Source organism: Enoplosus armatus, chromosome 19 (genome assembly GCF_043641665.1).
Source record: "Enoplosus armatus isolate fEnoArm2 chromosome 19, fEnoArm2.hap1, whole genome shotgun sequence".
Lineage (NCBI taxonomy): Eukaryota > Metazoa > Chordata > Actinopteri > Centrarchiformes > Enoplosidae > Enoplosus > Enoplosus armatus.
In genome coordinates this window covers 176,727-192,549 of record NC_092198.1, presented here as the reverse complement: position 1 = coordinate 192,549, position 15,823 = coordinate 176,727, and the positions used below count along the sequence as shown (strand labels likewise).

General features: G+C 45.4%; 1 protein-coding gene across 3 annotated transcripts in view; it reads left to right on the top strand.

The window, feature by feature from the left end:
• The window catches only part of cdc42bpb (CDC42 binding protein kinase beta (DMPK-like)), a 33,856-nt gene extending 18,467 nt beyond the window's left edge, over positions 1 to 15,389 (top strand). Inside the window, exons 16-38 of one of the 3 annotated variants that reach the window (XM_070925475.1) lie at positions 594 to 718; positions 801 to 906; positions 2,060 to 2,122; positions 3,211 to 3,359; positions 3,445 to 3,542; positions 3,955 to 4,034; positions 6,410 to 6,484; positions 6,589 to 6,660; positions 6,961 to 7,066; positions 7,252 to 7,388; positions 7,472 to 7,611; positions 7,947 to 8,028; positions 8,111 to 8,327; positions 8,804 to 8,866; positions 8,973 to 9,214; positions 9,327 to 9,681; positions 10,035 to 10,132; positions 10,237 to 10,321; positions 10,434 to 10,548; positions 10,947 to 11,064; positions 13,334 to 13,442; positions 13,759 to 13,820; positions 14,623 to 15,389. In XM_070925475.1, coding sequence (XP_070781576.1) covers positions 594 to 718; positions 801 to 906; positions 2,060 to 2,122; positions 3,211 to 3,359; positions 3,445 to 3,542; positions 3,955 to 4,034; positions 6,410 to 6,484; positions 6,589 to 6,660; positions 6,961 to 7,066; positions 7,252 to 7,388; positions 7,472 to 7,611; positions 7,947 to 8,028; positions 8,111 to 8,327; positions 8,804 to 8,866; positions 8,973 to 9,214; positions 9,327 to 9,681; positions 10,035 to 10,132; positions 10,237 to 10,321; positions 10,434 to 10,548; positions 10,947 to 11,064; positions 13,334 to 13,442; positions 13,759 to 13,820; positions 14,623 to 14,745 — 2,820 coding nt within the window. In that variant the 3' untranslated portion in view covers positions 14,746 to 15,389. Of the gene's footprint in view, positions 1 to 593; positions 719 to 800; positions 907 to 2,059; positions 2,123 to 3,210; positions 3,360 to 3,444; positions 3,543 to 3,954; positions 4,035 to 6,409; positions 6,485 to 6,588; positions 6,661 to 6,960; positions 7,067 to 7,251; positions 7,389 to 7,471; positions 7,612 to 7,946; positions 8,029 to 8,110; positions 8,328 to 8,803; positions 8,867 to 8,972; positions 9,215 to 9,326; positions 9,682 to 10,034; positions 10,133 to 10,236; positions 10,322 to 10,430; positions 10,549 to 10,946; positions 11,065 to 13,333; positions 13,446 to 13,752; positions 13,821 to 14,622 lie in introns of all 3 variants that reach the window. The other 2 variants (XM_070925474.1, XM_070925476.1) reach the window with 2 other exon arrangements.
• Positions 15,390 to 15,823: the final 434 nt, after the last annotated feature.

Sequence of the window (15,823 nt, the reverse complement as noted above, 5' to 3'; positions counted from 1 at the left end):
TTCACCACCATGTGTAACTGTGTTTATAAAGCTTCATTCACACTTCGATTCATAGAATTCATCGAGGAAATGTGATTATTTCTGCGAGTCACTGCGACGCAATCCTCGTGTTTACGATCGTTCATTCATACAGAGCGGGACAGTTACCATGGAGACCTCTCTGTTATGTGTGAAAAGATAAGAGATATCTCCACCAGCATCAAAACACAATCAGCCCAAACTGACCAATCACAGCTTTTGTTGGTTACGTAGCTTTAGCGGCTACATGTGTTAGCTCCGTAAATCCAGCTTTAGACGATGTGACAGGACTTGAAGCAGACTGAGACCTCAGTTTTTGTGCTGCAGTATTACAATGCAGTAATACTGTAGTACTGCTATTGTACTGTGTAGTTATAATAATGGGACATTGTTTGAAGTGTTCTCTATTTAAATCTGTAGAACTGTACATGATTTGTCATGTGATTGTCCTGGTTGTTGCAGATGTCTAGTATCTTGTAAGCCCATCTGGGACCAACCAATCAAAATACATGTAGTACTGCTCTTGTGAATGCACATACTCATTAGTAACGGCACTCCTCTGCTGGTCCTCTCAGCTGTGTTCGTTTGTGGATAAACTGACGGCTCAGAACCGTCAGCTAGAGGACGATCTTCAGGACTTGTCGTCTAAGAAGGAGAGTGTGGCTCACTGGGAGGCTCAGATTGCAGAGATCATCCAGTGGTGAGTATCACTGTCTGAACATGTGATTCTATGGTCGACCACAAGGGCACCCTTTATTTAACGCAAGTATTTGTGTGTTCAGGGTGAGTGATGAGAAGGATGCTCGAGGTTACCTTCAGGCTCTGGCCACCAAGATGACGGAGGAGCTGGAAACCCTGCGCAGCTCCAGTCTGGGAACAAGACCTCTGGTAACACACAAACTAAAAACACCCGCATATACACACAGAACCACACATCCCTGAAAGCCTGGAGAGCCTGGAATTCTGTAAGAAAATTCCTGGAGAAGGTCCTGGAAAACAATGTCTTGTCCTGGAAAAGTTTTCAGTTTTCTGTCTGATCAGTCAGAAGCTTCACATAAATGAATTTCTGTCCTGTGCTTTTGGAGCAGATCACCTTTTTTCTGTTACCTGATGTTTTCTGACATGAAACTCTGATTATTTGATTATTGTTCAAAATGAGGTGTTTTCCTCCATACCACTGTAATGCTTTTATTATGAAATAGTAGGAAGTGTAGTTGACCTGCTCCTCTCTTCAGGTGAGGTAAACATAGGCCCTGGCCACTGTTTCCAGTATGTGCTGTTCCACTTGTTGAGGTCTGTCGTTAACTAAACACGCATCAACTCAAAGATCTGTACAGTTTAAAAGATGCTGTTAAAATCAGAAATCTGCAAACAGGATCCCCCATAACAGGCATACAGAGACTGACACCGTCTTACTATATAGTTCTGTCTGTCTGTAGTGTCTGTACTGTCCATAGTCAATTCTGTACTTTCTTTTCTGTCTGTACTGCCTGTACTGTCCATAGTCAGTTCTGTCTGTACTGCCCATAGTCAATTCTGTCTGTCCTTCTGCCTGTACTGTCTGTACTGTCCATAGTCAGTTCTGTACTTCTTTCTTTTCTGCCTGTCCTTCTGTCTGTACTGCCTGTACTGTCCATAGTCAGTTCTGTCTGTCCTTCTGTCTGTACTGTCCATAGTCAGTTCTGTACTTCTTTCTTTTCTGTCTGTTCTTCTGTCTGTACTGTCTGTACTGTCCATAGTCAGTTCTGTCTGTCCTTCTGTCCGTACTGTCCATAGTCAGTTCTGTCTGTACTGTCCATAGTTAGCTCTGTATTTCTGTCTCATCTGTCTTTACTGTCTGGACTTATCTGTTCTGTCTGTAGTTGTTTGTACTTCTCTCTGTTTTTCAGTCTGTTCTATCCGTACTTCTGTCTGTACTTCTGTCTTTACTGTCTGTATTTGTGTCTGTACTTGTTTGTTTGATCTTTACCTTTGTCTCTTGTGTCAGTAGTACCTGTCTGTGTTGCTGTGTGTTGATATTTCTCTTAATCTGCCGTCTCAGCCTGAGTCAGGTGTGGCCACGCCTCCTAAGAAGCCCTGGCCTCCTATTGGTGGAGACAGGAGGGTGAGTCCGTCAGTTACTGCTTCCAGCCAATCAGAATTCAGTCATCATGGGAGGGGTGTAAGAAGCTTGCATGGCTATTGGCTTGCATGTCTGTCACTCATAATAAACACACAATGGGCTACAAGGAATTCCAGGGTCCTGGAGACTCTTCAGGGGGTCCTTGAGGCAAGAACCACTAAAATCTGAGGCTGTTATGGTGGTCCATGTGTTGAACACCATAACAGCCTCAGATTTTAGTGGTTCTTGTGGGGGATAGTAACACTGGGGATTTTAGGGTCCTTGAGTTATTTCAGAGGGTCCTTGAAGAATGTCAGAATGTTTTTTAGGGGTCCTAATAGTCCTTGACGCAGAGATGATGTTGGGGTCAAGGGGTCCTTGAGGGAGTTTCAGGACTCCTTTTGGGTTGTGGTCATCTTGGAGGAACCCTTGATGACAATCATTGGGTCTCAGAAGGGATTTTAGGGGACCTTGAGGTAGTTCCAAATTTACTTCAGGACAAGGGTCATTTGGGGGTGTCAACAGTTCTAGGGGACCTTGAGAGAGTACCAGCTGTCCATCAAGGAGTCCATTAAGTGGTCCATTAGGTAGTCCTCCAGGAGTAATTTATAGATCCCAGTAGTCTTTGAAGGAGTTCTTGTGATTCTTGAGGCAGACACAAGGTTTTTAGTTGGTCCTCCTGTCCACATGTCGAAGTGTCCTTGGATAAGACATTGAACCCCAACGAGCACCCTGCGTGGTAGCTCGCTGCCATCTGTGTGTGTGTGAATGGGTGAATGCTTTGGATAAAAGTGCTATAAAAATGTTACCATCATTCATCAGGAGGTCACACAGGCTTAGATACCATGGTCAAATGACCCTGTGTGTTCTTGGGCTGCTCTGATTGGCTAATTGCTCTATCTATTATTACCTATAAGATGAAACTTCAGTGCAAAGGTCACCTGGCAGCATCAGCTTTCTGTCTTTTGAATCGGCAACTTCACCTCAGTGGCCATACAACAGCTGACTGTCTCTGTCTGTCTCCCCCTGTACCCTCCTTTCGCCCTATCTCCCCCCTGTCTTCCTCCCTGCACCCTTCCCCCATCCTGCAGGACCCCCTGTGGAAGGTGCGTCGCAGTCAGAAGTTGGACATGTCTGCTCGTCTGGAGCTTCAGTCGGCTCTGGATGCTGAGATCAGAGCTAAACAGCTGGTTCAGGAGGAGCTGCGCAAAGTCAAAGCTGCCAACATCAACATGGAGAGGTCAGAGGTCACGCAGAGACATATCTTGTCTGTCTCTCTCTCCTTATCTGTCCCTCTCCTCACTGGTTTGTCTGTCTGTCTGCAGTAAGCTGAAGGAGTCGGAGGAGAGGAGTAGGGAGATGGGGGAGCAGATGGAGGGGCTGAAAAAAGAGATGGAGGAGAGTCGCTCTCGCTCTGACAAAGGTGAGACCACCTGGAGTCCCTCAGGGTTCAATTCATGGGCCTCTGTTATTCTACCTGCACTGGATTCCTCCTTAGGACGACACCAGGGTTTGTTATGGCTCTATTACATGGGGCTGCCGGAGCTGATCGCGGCTAATCTAGTCAATGCCTGTGACGAAAGCCGAAAATCGAGCTGGCGGGCTGCCAGACAAAGGAACGGCATAGACATATAGCCATGCAGATGACAGCTCAAAACTGTTATAGGAAAGCATGATTCCAGAGCTTTAAAGACAAAAGTTAGAAATGATGTGAGCTTTAGCAAGACAAAAACTAAATCAGTGTTTTATCATAAGTCTGATGAAAGTCCATCTCCAGCAAGGTGGACAACAAGAGTTAGACATTAACCTGACTGACCTTTTCTGTCTCTCTGCAGGTCTGAAACTTCCAGACTTCCAGGATTCCATCTTTGAATATTTCAATACGTCACCTCTGGCTCCTGACCTCACCTTCAGAGTGAGTCACCTACCTGCCCGTCTGTCTCACCTGTCTGTCTGTTCCTCCTCCCTGCTCAAACATTTCCAATCTTTTTCCTTGTGACCCTTAATACAGTGGAAATCAAGGGGGTCTGAAGGTTCAGGTGATGATTAAAGGGATGACATATTTCAGTTTTTTCAGATGTTTGCAGTTTTCTGGTAAAATACTGGATACTTCGACCTCCAAAGATCCTACAAATTAAACAATTTATGAAGGAAAAATCCCAGTTTGGACTTTTAAGCTTCTCACTGGAACAAACTGATTGCTATTAGACATTTGTTTAAAGGGGTCACAAGCCAGAAAGGATGGAAACATTCCTTGAATAAGAAACCATGTCTACCATACAACATACGACACACTCTTTTCTTTTCTCCTCCATTTAAACAATCAAATGCAGAAATGTAATATTATAAAACTCTTAATAGCAAAATATTACATGTAACAGTGTTCAACCATCACAGGTATGAACCCAAAACAAACCAAGCAGCAGGTCACATGATGATGATGTCACTCAGGTGTGGTTGAGTGTCTGAAGTTGTTGTTTGTTTCTCTCTGCAACATTGAGGCGTCAGTTTGCTCTGCCTCCTCGCTGCTCGCTCTCTGGGAAGAAGTAAGTTCATCTGCCAGGTTACCCACAATCCCCTGCATACAGCCAGCCTTACCCAAAATCCTCTGGGCCAGTTAGCTGTCAGATCTAACCTCAGTTGTAGCTGCTAGCTTGTTGCTAACAGTGGGCTTTTAGTCATCGCCACCATTGATTGGATTGGCTGACAGGAACATCAGTGTGCTGCTCACATGCTTCCATCAGCCAATCAACACACAAATATTTTCAGTCATATTTTGTTTACAGTGCTGCTTTTTATGGGAAAATATTCTAAACACGAATTCACTTACTTAACTACTCCTAGAGCTTTCAGCCATATCCCCTGCTCAGATGTTATCATATGACCTAAATACAGAGCCATATGTATTTATTTCAATGACATAAACATCCTCAGGCTCTGTTAGCTGTTACAAAATGCTCCGCCTGCACAAGAAGGCTCCGCCCACATGACTAGATACTCCCCACCCCATACCGGAAGCCCCACCCACACAACATATGGCTCAGACTTGTTAGCTTTGTCTTTATGATTTTTAAACATTTCAGTTACCGACTCTTTTGTCCTCCAGCTGTCGCAACATGTAGTAGTACTACAGTAGCTCTACATTAGTGCTAAGTAGCACTAACAGTAACTAATGCTGTGTTCACATCATCAGCCTGGCTTCACTTCAATGAAATATTAGGTCAAATTCAGTTCAGATCAATTAACATGGCTACAAACTGATCGTTTGTTAATGAACCACAACAAATAAGAAGTACAATGAAAACAGCTGTTTAGGTTAAATTTCCATTTACAGTCTCTGTGTGATCTGTGTTATCAACTAGCAGTGATCTGTGGAAACAAATAAGTCTCAGTAGCAGCGACAAAAGTGTGTTTCATGAAGTATTCTACATACATATATTTTCAACTTCCAGTTCATTAATCGCTAACATTTGCTTTTGAAATCTTTTCTTTAAAATTAAATGTATACAGTATGTCGACTAGATATGTTTATTTGTGAAATTGTTGGATGGTATGTGTTTGTGGAGGACATCCTAATTTATTCATAAATCGTCACACTTGTTTGTAAATGTTGTTTTTATTTGTGGATCATAGAACACAGGTTTGTCACAGTTTGTTTTCCTGTTCTTCATATTCTCCTGAAATGACTGGGGGTTAGGGTTGTGTGACCGGAACACAACATGACTGCGTTTATGTGAACACACGCGTGGCTAGATTGGGAAAACCTGGGTTGACTTACCAAGTTGATCAAGCACTGTCGCGTGACCGCTCAGTGTGATGCGGCTGTTAGGCTCAGTGAAGCCAGATAAGGAGAAAATATCCTGGTATGTTGAACCTGCTTCGTAGTACAGGCCTCTGGAAAGAGGACAGGCTGCACAAACACAGAAGAGGACAGCATTCACACAGAGAGGAGAAACAAACAGACACCCAGAGGTAGAGAGAGCAATGAAAACATGCAAAACTAGGGAGAGGGACGCCAGTTTGAGACTCAGCCTCTCCCCTTCTCTCGAACAGGGCCAATGACCAGCAGGAGCACGTGGCATTGGGATTTCACAGCAGATAAACAGGCCTCTATATTTCTAATTTGGCACATACGGCGGAGTATCATCAGTGAAGTGGTGGAACTTTATTTCACAATTGCGTACAGAAATACAGGCAGACTGTGTCGGACTGTCATATCATGTTAAAGTGTGACAACAGTATATAGATGTGTTGATGTCTCTTCAAATGTTTCTTCTCTTTAACCTGCAGACCACAGACATAGACTCCATCCCCCAAAAACCTGAGAACATGCCCCCCTCGCCCTCCACCACCTCCGAACATGAGGTCAGTCACAAACACTGATTGTCTACGTCTGTGAATGTGGTGTTGACTTTTATAAAAGTAGTCCTTTACCTGTTCTAAGTCTTGTGTCCTGTTTGTGTCAAAAGGAAGTTAAAGCAGCATCAGTCCCAGTGAGCCCCTCCCCCACCTATCAGAGCTCAGCACTGACCACACCAAAGGTACGGTATTGTTTCCCCAGGTGGGATGTTACGTCTGGGGGGTTAGGAATGATAAATCAGATCTAAATAACCTAGTAACAGTAACTCTGTAGTAGTAGTGCAGAGAGATGAGTGCCGTTAATAACAAGCATCACTTTCATGGCTCATTACTTACACTCTTACGTGGTGTACGTAATGTGACTTTAATACACCATGAATAAACACCTCTGAATCTTTACCCATCAGTTTTTAAACCATTTTTCTTCAAAATGACCTTTTCCTTTGTTAAAGTTTCATAATAATCATTGTGTGTGTTTACAGCCCAAAGCTCATCAGTTGAGCATCAAGACATTCTCCAGTCCGACTCAGTGCACACACTGCACCTCGCTGATGGTGGGACTCATCAGACAGGGATACGCCTGTGAAGGTACACAACACAATCACACTAATATACAGCTGTAAAAGATGGCAGCTGTAGCTGTGTTGCTTTTAGACGGGATGATGCGTTTAATTTCTTCTTATTATCTAATATTATAGTTTGTTCTTTGTTTGTAGATTGCTGCTGTCAACCTCAGTCTGTCTGTCTGTCTCTGTCTGACTGTCTTTCTTTAGTGTGTTCCTTCATCTGCCACGTTTCCTGTAAAGACCATGCCCCCCTGGTCTGTCCAATCCCAGCAGAGCAGGCCAAGAGGCCGCAGGGTATTGACGTCCAGAGAGGCATTGGCACCGCCTACAAGGGCTTCGTCAGGGTAAGTGATGTAGTGACACAGTACTGACACAGTAGTTGTACTGCAGTTCCACTGTACTGGACTCACATTTGTCTTTCTGTCAGATCCCGAAGCCCAGTGGGGTGAAGAAGGGCTGGCAGCGAGCGTTCGCTGTGGTCTCTGATTGTAAACTGTTTCTCTATGACGTCCCAGAGGGAAAGTCCACTCAGCCAGGGGTGGTGGCCAGTCTGGTGCTGGATCTCAGGTAACACCTGTCTGTCTGCTCACAGAGGGAGCATCAGGGAGTCAGCTGTCTGAAACAGTCTGGCAACTACTTGGGGAAATTCAGGGTCTTTGAAAAGGTTTCAGTAGTTTTTATCAGATTTGGGGAGATTTATGATCATCATTCATGATTGTGTTTCAAGGACAAGGAGTTTGGTAGCTTTAAGAGAGTTCAGGTAGTTGAGAAGGATTTGTTCATGTAATAGAACAGTGCAATTCGATTTTTTCAATTAGATTATTTTATATGATTATTAATAAATTTCATGTATTGTCTTATATAGTATATTGATATGGGAAACATTATTGTGTGTGTTACAGAGATGAGGAGTTTTCTGTCAGCTCTGTCTTGGCGTCAGATGTGATCCACGCCACCCGAAAGGACATCCCCTGCATCTTCAGGGTAGGAGAACCTGCCCCCTCCGACCCCTCACTGTCTGACCTCTGTCCATCTGTTCTGACCTTATATTGTTGTTTTTGATCAGGTGGCGTCATCGCAGCTGATCTCTCAGCTCTCCTCTGTGTCTCTGCTGGTGCTGGCCGAGAGTGAAGTGGAGAAGAGGAAGTGGGTCAGGATCCTGGAAGGTCTACAGAGCATCCTGACCAAGAACCTGCTGAAGAACCAACAGGTCCACGTCCTGCATGAGGCCTACGACGCCTCGTTGCCCATCATCAAGACCGCGCTTTCTGCCGCTGTGCTCGGTCAGTAACAACTTCTACTAAGTACAGCTGTTAAATACTACTGACAAACTGTGCACTAAAACTGACAGGATGAAGGACTCTAGAGCTCTGATTCTTGTTTTTACACTTGACTTTTATTGTCCTCTTGATAAATGTAGGTTTGTTAGGGGGAGTTTTGAGAAGATTTGGCAAGTTTAGAGAAGGTATTGGGGAGTGAAGCTATTGGGCATGTTTATCAAGGGTTTTGGCAAGTGAAGTAGCTCTAAGTCTCATTAATGTCTCGTTTGATTTGATTAGTTATTGATTAGTTATTGATTAGTTTATCTGATGGTTTCAGACAGTTCTCATGTTGTTTTTAAGGTGCCAGTTTCTCTAAGGAATCCTCTATACCTTATAATTCTTATTTGTAAATTGCAATTAATGTTTAATTTTATGTGATTATAAAATCAAATACTGACGATTTTCACTCATTTTCATTTTACACTTTTTGTCTGTAGATCGGGAGAGGATTGCCCTGGGAACAGAAGATGGACTGTTTGTGGTCGAGGTCACCAGAGATGGTGAGACAGACAGACAGACAGACAGACAGACAGACAGACAGACAGACAGACAGACAGACAGACCATTGATATTCAATAGATGACTAACCTCTGTCTCTTACTCCAGTGATCGTGCGAGCAGCAGACAGTAAGAAGGTTTATCAGATCGATTTGATCCCGAAGGAGAAGATCATCGCCCTTCTCTGTGGCCGGAACCGTCACGTTCACCTTCACGCCTGGGGGGCACTGGAGGGCGCAGAGTCCGCCTTCGACATCAAGCTGACAGACACCAAAGGCTGCCAGGCTCTGACTACAGGGGTGCTCCGACCCGGAGGCCCCGCCTGCCTGCTGGCTGCCGTCAAACGTCAGGTCAGAAAACTGAACAAAAGGACCAGACAATACACCTGGAGATTTACATAAACCCCCCCCAAATTATGGTTGTGGTTCTGAACCTCTGGTTCTGTTTTTGGTCTACTTCCAGGTCCTGTGCTATGAGATCACTCGAGCAAAGCCCCAGCATAAGAAGCTGTGGGATGTGCAAGCTCCGGGTGTGGTGCAGTGGTTGGGTATGGTGAGGGAGCGGTTGTGTGTCGGTTATCCTTCAGGCTTTGCTCTGCTGGCCCTGCAAGGGGAGTCGTCCCCCATCAGCCTGGTGAGCCCGGCCGACCCGTCGCTGACCTTCCTGGCCCAGCAGCCTCTGGATGCCCTGCACGCCCTGGAGGTGGGACCCAACGAGCTGCTGCTCTGCTTCAGCCTGCTCGGCATCTACGTGGACGGACAGGGCCGCCGGTCCCGAACCCAGGAGCTTATGTGGCCCGCCACACCGCTCGCATGCAGTATGTCATTCGTATTAGTAAATACAGTGTGTCATTATGGAAGTGAAGGTTGAAACAGTTCAGACAGGTGTAGCTGGTAGTCAGGTGAGTTCAGACAGGTGCAGAAGGGTGTGTCAGGTGAGTTCAGACAGGTGTAGCTGGTAGTCAGGTGAGTTCAGACAGGTGTAGCTGGTAGTCAGGTGAGTTCAGACAGGTAAAGACAATTGTTAGGTGAGTTCAGTGTTTTTTTTTATGATGGTTCAGTCTGTGATGAGCTCAGTGTAACAATCACCAGCTGAGTGACGAGTCATCATATAATAAAGGTATTAATCAATATTGACAGGTAATTGATCAACACCTGTCTCTCTCTTTAGGCTCTAACTCATCCCATCTGACAGTCTACAGTGAATACGGGGTCGACGTCTTCGATATTCACACCACAGAGTGGGTTCAGACCATCTCCCTCCGCAAGGTAACCAGTCATGGCTTTGCACTGCGTGGAACCAGCCAATCAGATCTCAGCAAACAGCCACTCACAGTTTAGAACCAGCCAGTCACATCTGTCTCTGTCCTCAGATCAGACCTCTGAATGTTGAAGGGACGTTAAACCTGCTGAGTTCAGAACCTCCTCGTCTGATTTACTTCAGCAACACCTCATCAGGTAACAACCAGACACCTGGACCCAGACACACCTGGACACTGCAACACTACCCAAAGCTGTAAAGCTAACCTGTCTCTGCCTGTCTTTCTCTCTACCCGTCTGTCTTCAGAAGGAGATCTCACCATCCCGGAGATGTCGGACCACAGCAGGAAGTTGATGGTTCGAACTCGCAGCAAGAGGAAGTTCCTCTTTAAGGTTCCAGAGGAGGAGCGACTTCAGCAGAGAAGGTGACTCAGCAAAATGAAACGCAGTGCATTCTTCACCATAAACAGGAAGAACAGCGAATTGATGCATCTCACTACCAACATAGAATATAATTTTTTAAACGCTACTCAATTCAAAATAGCCCACAGTTCTATTAAGTATTTGGGAATCATTATTACAAGAACACCTGAAGTATTACAGACAGACTGACATAAGATTAGAATATTGAATTCTGGAAGACGCTACTCATGTCTATGGCAGGGAGGATTAAAGCGTTTATTTGAAGAATCAATGTATAATTACTCATGAGTTTATTTAAACACACTGCAAGCTGTTGAATGTGTGTGTGTTAATGTGTGTTATTTTAAGTTTGTGTTAATGTGTTGTTGACGTATGTGTGTTAATGTGTGTGTGCTTGCAGGGAGATGCTGAGGGATCCTGAGCTCAGATCAAAGATGATTTCTAATCCAACAAACTTTAACCACGTGGCTCACATGGGACCAGGAGACGGCATGCAGGTCCTCATGGACCTCCCTCTGGTAACTCCCCCTTACTGCATCTCCTCCTCCTCCTGCCGGCATGTTCTCCTCCCTCACCTCTGACAGCTCTGTTCATCACACTGACTCCTCCTTTCTCCCCCCCCTCCTCCCCCTGATGTTCAGGTTGGCGATGTCACCTCCTTTTCCCCTTCCCCATCTCCTTCCCCCTCCTCCTCCTCCTCCTCCCGTCACACCCTCATATCTCCCCCCTCCAACTTTGAGCACGTCTATCACATGACTTCGGCGTCGGCCGGTGCCTTCTTGCAGAAAGACGCCTCCTCTTCCTCCTCCTCCCAGCAGAGCCTCCTGCAGCCTTCCTCCTCCTCCTCCTCTCCCTCCACCTCCTCTCTGGGAAGGGTAGGCCAGCTTCTTTCTATCGCCCTCTCACCCCTGCTCACCCTCCTCTCCCACACTCCTCTCCTGCTCTTCAGTGGTCAGCTCTAAACATTCATCAGGTCACTGCTACGGGCAGACCCCAGATCAAATACATCAGACACCTGCATACCGCAGATCAGATACATCAGCCACCTGCAGATCCCACATCAGATACCTGCAGACCCCAGATCAGGCACATCAGACACCTGCAGACCCCAGATCAGATACATCAGACACCTGCAGACCCCAGATCAGATACATCAGCCACCTGCAGACCCCACATCAGATACCTGCAGCCCCCAGATCAGGCACATCAGACACCTGCAGACCCCAGATCAGATACATCAGACACCTGCAGACCCCAGATCAGACACATCAGTCACCTGCAGACCCCAGATCAGATACAGACACGTCATGACTGTTCTTTGTGATGATGTCCTTTTATATTCTTAGAAGTACATAACAGAAGCTGCTGCTGCTGCTGCTGCTGCTGCTGCTGATGATGATGATGATGATGATGATGATGATGATGGTGGTGGTGGTGATGGTGATGGTGGTGGTGATGGTGATGATGACCTGCCAGTTGTTGAATCCGTTTTCTGGGAATCGTCACATCTGAGACACTGGAAACATTTAGACTTTCTCCTGAAGATTAACGATAATCAAATAAAACCAAAAGAAAAGGCTGAGATCATGTACTCACTTATTTAGTTAATGATTGTTTTGACTTCCATTTTTCCTGTTCTCCACTTCCTGTCCTTTCACTTAGCTCTTTCTGTTTCACCTCAGTGGCTGTATCCAAACCCAACACTACAGCGCGTACTGATTTGGTCAAAATGTAGCATGTAGTACGCAGTAAATCAAAAACCCTCGGATGTCGTACTGATTCGGAACAAATCTCCAGTCTGCATCGGACCAGTCTACCTCGCATACTGTGTCCCACAATGCAAAGTGCTGGCTGTGGTTTGTCATTAACGTGACATAAACTTTCACTTATTTCACCTCAGCAGTCACCAAAATCTGTTGGTTGCTGAATCTTCACTCAGATCAGATCTACAAGGCCTCATTTAAAGGTTTGTTCAGACTTTCATCAGGCAGGGGGGGCAGAATACCTGCAGGATTATTACTGAGCCGGGCCGGCATACTGCACAATACAGCCATGTGACACTTTTATACTGCATACTGTCTGTAATATGTAGTAGGCGGTTTGAATACAGCCGGTGTGTCAGTGACAGTAACCTGCAGTCTCTAAATTCCTGCTCCCTCTATAGCACAACCTCAGCAACTACATCTCCCATGAGTCATAGCTACAGAAGAAAAGCCTTCTGGGAGCTGTAGTTCATGATTTAAGTTCATCATCAAACATGATGAGCTTTTCACAAACACTGACAAGCAGCATTTCCCCCAGAAAAGTTGTTCAGCCTGGTGGCAAGTACCGGTGGCCTGGTGGGGGAGATTAGAAAATATGACAAAGTGTTGTTAGAAATAAGTCATTTATTTAACACACATTTGAAAATAAAAAATTATTCTTCTTACAAAGAATCTGACAATGTACAGCGCTAAATTAAATAAAAACGAATAATATCAAAGTTTTTGCTCTCTACAAAAAAGTCCTGGCGTCAAATGTTGAACGTCACTCTACGTACAATGAAGGTAAAGAACACTGATCTCAGACCTGCTGTTTTACTGTAGTGTGTTCACATTTTAAACATCAGATGTCGCTGGCTGTGACTGTAGAGTCTGATGCCGCCGGGCCGGCAGCAGGAAAACCACCACTGGGGGGCGCTTAACACACTCAACATGTGGAGGCCTTAATGTGTGTGTGTGTGTGTGTGTGTGTGTGTGTGTGTGTGTGTGTGTGTGTGTGTGTGTGTGTGTGTGTGTGTGCTTGCAGAGTGTGATGCCTTCCTCTCAGGAAGACTCAGTAAAAGATAAGCCCCGCCCACTGTCCAGTATCTCCCGGCAACAGAGGAGCAAGACACACATCACACGCACAGCCTCAGGTACACACACAGTACTGTATCAGTAGAATTACTGTGTAGTAATACTGATTAGTATTACTTTGTAGCATTTGCGTGTAGTATCACTCTGTAGTATTAGCATGTAGTACTACTGTCTAATATTAGCGTGTAGTATTACTGAAAAATTACGGTGCAGAATTACTGTGTAATATTAGCATGTAGTATTACTGTGTAGAATTACTGTGTATTATTAGCATGTAGCATTACTGTGTAGCATTACTGTGTAGTTTTTGTTTGGGACACAACGACTCACTCTGCTCTGTGATGTCATCTGTAATCTGTGTTTTTATTTGTTCAGATTTTGGGGGAGGGGCTTCGTCTCGCAGCATCTCTGAACTGGACCAGGACCTGGACCGAGAGGTAACACACACACACACACACACACACACACACACACACACACACATTCCAAACAGTGTCAGAATCAAACACAGGGAGACTGCAGCAGGTTCAGGTTCAGGTTTGAACCCTGTTGACCAGCTCACTATTGTGTTGTCAGTTTACTGATCTGGGAACACGGTGCACGAAGGTCGTCTCCAAACATGTCCGACTGTCTCTGTGTCAAAGTGCTGCGGACAGATTCAAACATCACCTGCTAGTTTAGCTGGTGGGGGGGGCTGATCTCAAGGTGGCTGATCTGATGACGGGACAGAGTTTGACATCGTGTGATATGATGACATTTATTAAAAGTATTACTGGTAGTAATATTGTATTACTGTATTATATGTAGTATTACTAAAAGTGAAGTCTAGACATGTTTCTTCTGGTTCAAAATCTGAATGTTTCTCATGTTTTAATCAAATTCAGATTCATCTGTGAGAGAAAGGGTTAACACAGTAAACCTCTCTGTCGCTCTCTCTCTCTTGTCTGTCTGTGTGTCTCTCTCTCTCTGTCGCTCTCTGTCTCTCTCTCTGTGTCTCTGTCTGTCTCTCTCTCTCGCGCTCTGTTTGTCTCTCTCTCTGTGTCTGTCTCGCTCTGTCTGTCTCTCTCTCCTCTCTGTGTCTGTCTCTCTCTCTCTCTCCTCTCTGTCTCTCTCTCTCTCTCTGTGTGTCTATCTGTCTGTCTCTCTCTGTCGCTCTCTCTCTATTTTCTTTCTGTCTGTCTCTCTCTCTCGCTCTCTCTGTCTCTCTCTCTGTGTGTGTTGTGAATGTCTCTTGCCCAGCCGGACTCGGACTCCACCAAACACTCAACCCCCTCCAATAGCTCCAACCCCAGCAGCCCCCCCAGCCCCAACTCCCCCCACCGCAGCCAGCTCACCCTGGACGGCCTGGACATGGAGCCCTGAGGCCCCGCCTCCTACACACCTGAGGGAGGAGGGGCTAAATGAACCATCAAGCTGCAGACTGAGTTTAGATTTTACTTGATGATTTTATTTTGGCGGGGTGAGTCTGAGCTTCCTGCTGCTTTTATAATTGTTGGATTTTACCTGCTGGGAAGCCCTGCCCCCTGGTTTTAACCCCGCCTGTGCTGATGGCTGCTGTGTGTTTGATCTTTGACCTTTAGTCTGATTGGCTCTGTGGGACCAATCACCTCCTCTTCTTCTTCTTCTTTATTAAATAACTTCCTGTTAAGCTTTAGCAGGCTGTTAGCCGCTGCGCTAACTGTGGCTCACTTCCCGACAGACAGGAGGACTCACTCTGATGAAAAAAACACTGTATGAATTAATTTTAAATTTTTGTTAAAATTGCACATCTTCATGTTGTTGTAGGAGAAAAATACTCTTTGATTTTGTGTCAGTGATGATCTTTCCTGTTGTACCCCCCTTGACCCTGCTCTCTGATGTCAGAGGTCAGGTGGAGTCAGGTGGGGGGGGGGGCACACCTGAACACTACTGCTTTGTTTCTTCCAGAATCACCAGTTAAGGAATCTTTGTAATTATGAAACATGTTAGCAGCCAAACAGAAACTCAATAAAAGAATCTGAAGAGAATCTGAGAGCGTTTCCATGTCAGAGGAGGGAACACCTGGACAGGTGACAGGTGAGGGAACACCTGGACTGATGAGGGAACACAAGTACTTCAATTCGAAACAAAAAGATGAGATGATAAATAAGCAACCAAATGACAACAAATAAATCATTAGAGGTGGGGTCGCTCCACCAGACTCTGTAGTGTTTTGTCATATTTAATTTAGCTCATAGCAGATTTCAGGTCAGTCAGGCCCTTCGTTAATGATTCATACCACCCTCAGTTGTGTCTGGCAGGTTCATTAATGATTAGTGAGGGGGCGTGGTCTGTCTCTGCTTGTTTACACACCAGGAGTCAGCCAATCAGAGTGTTGGGATGAGAGCAGAGAGACAGTAGAGCCAATCAGAGCGGAACAGCACTACTCAGGTCACAGTTGCTGTTGTTCGTGTGTGAAACA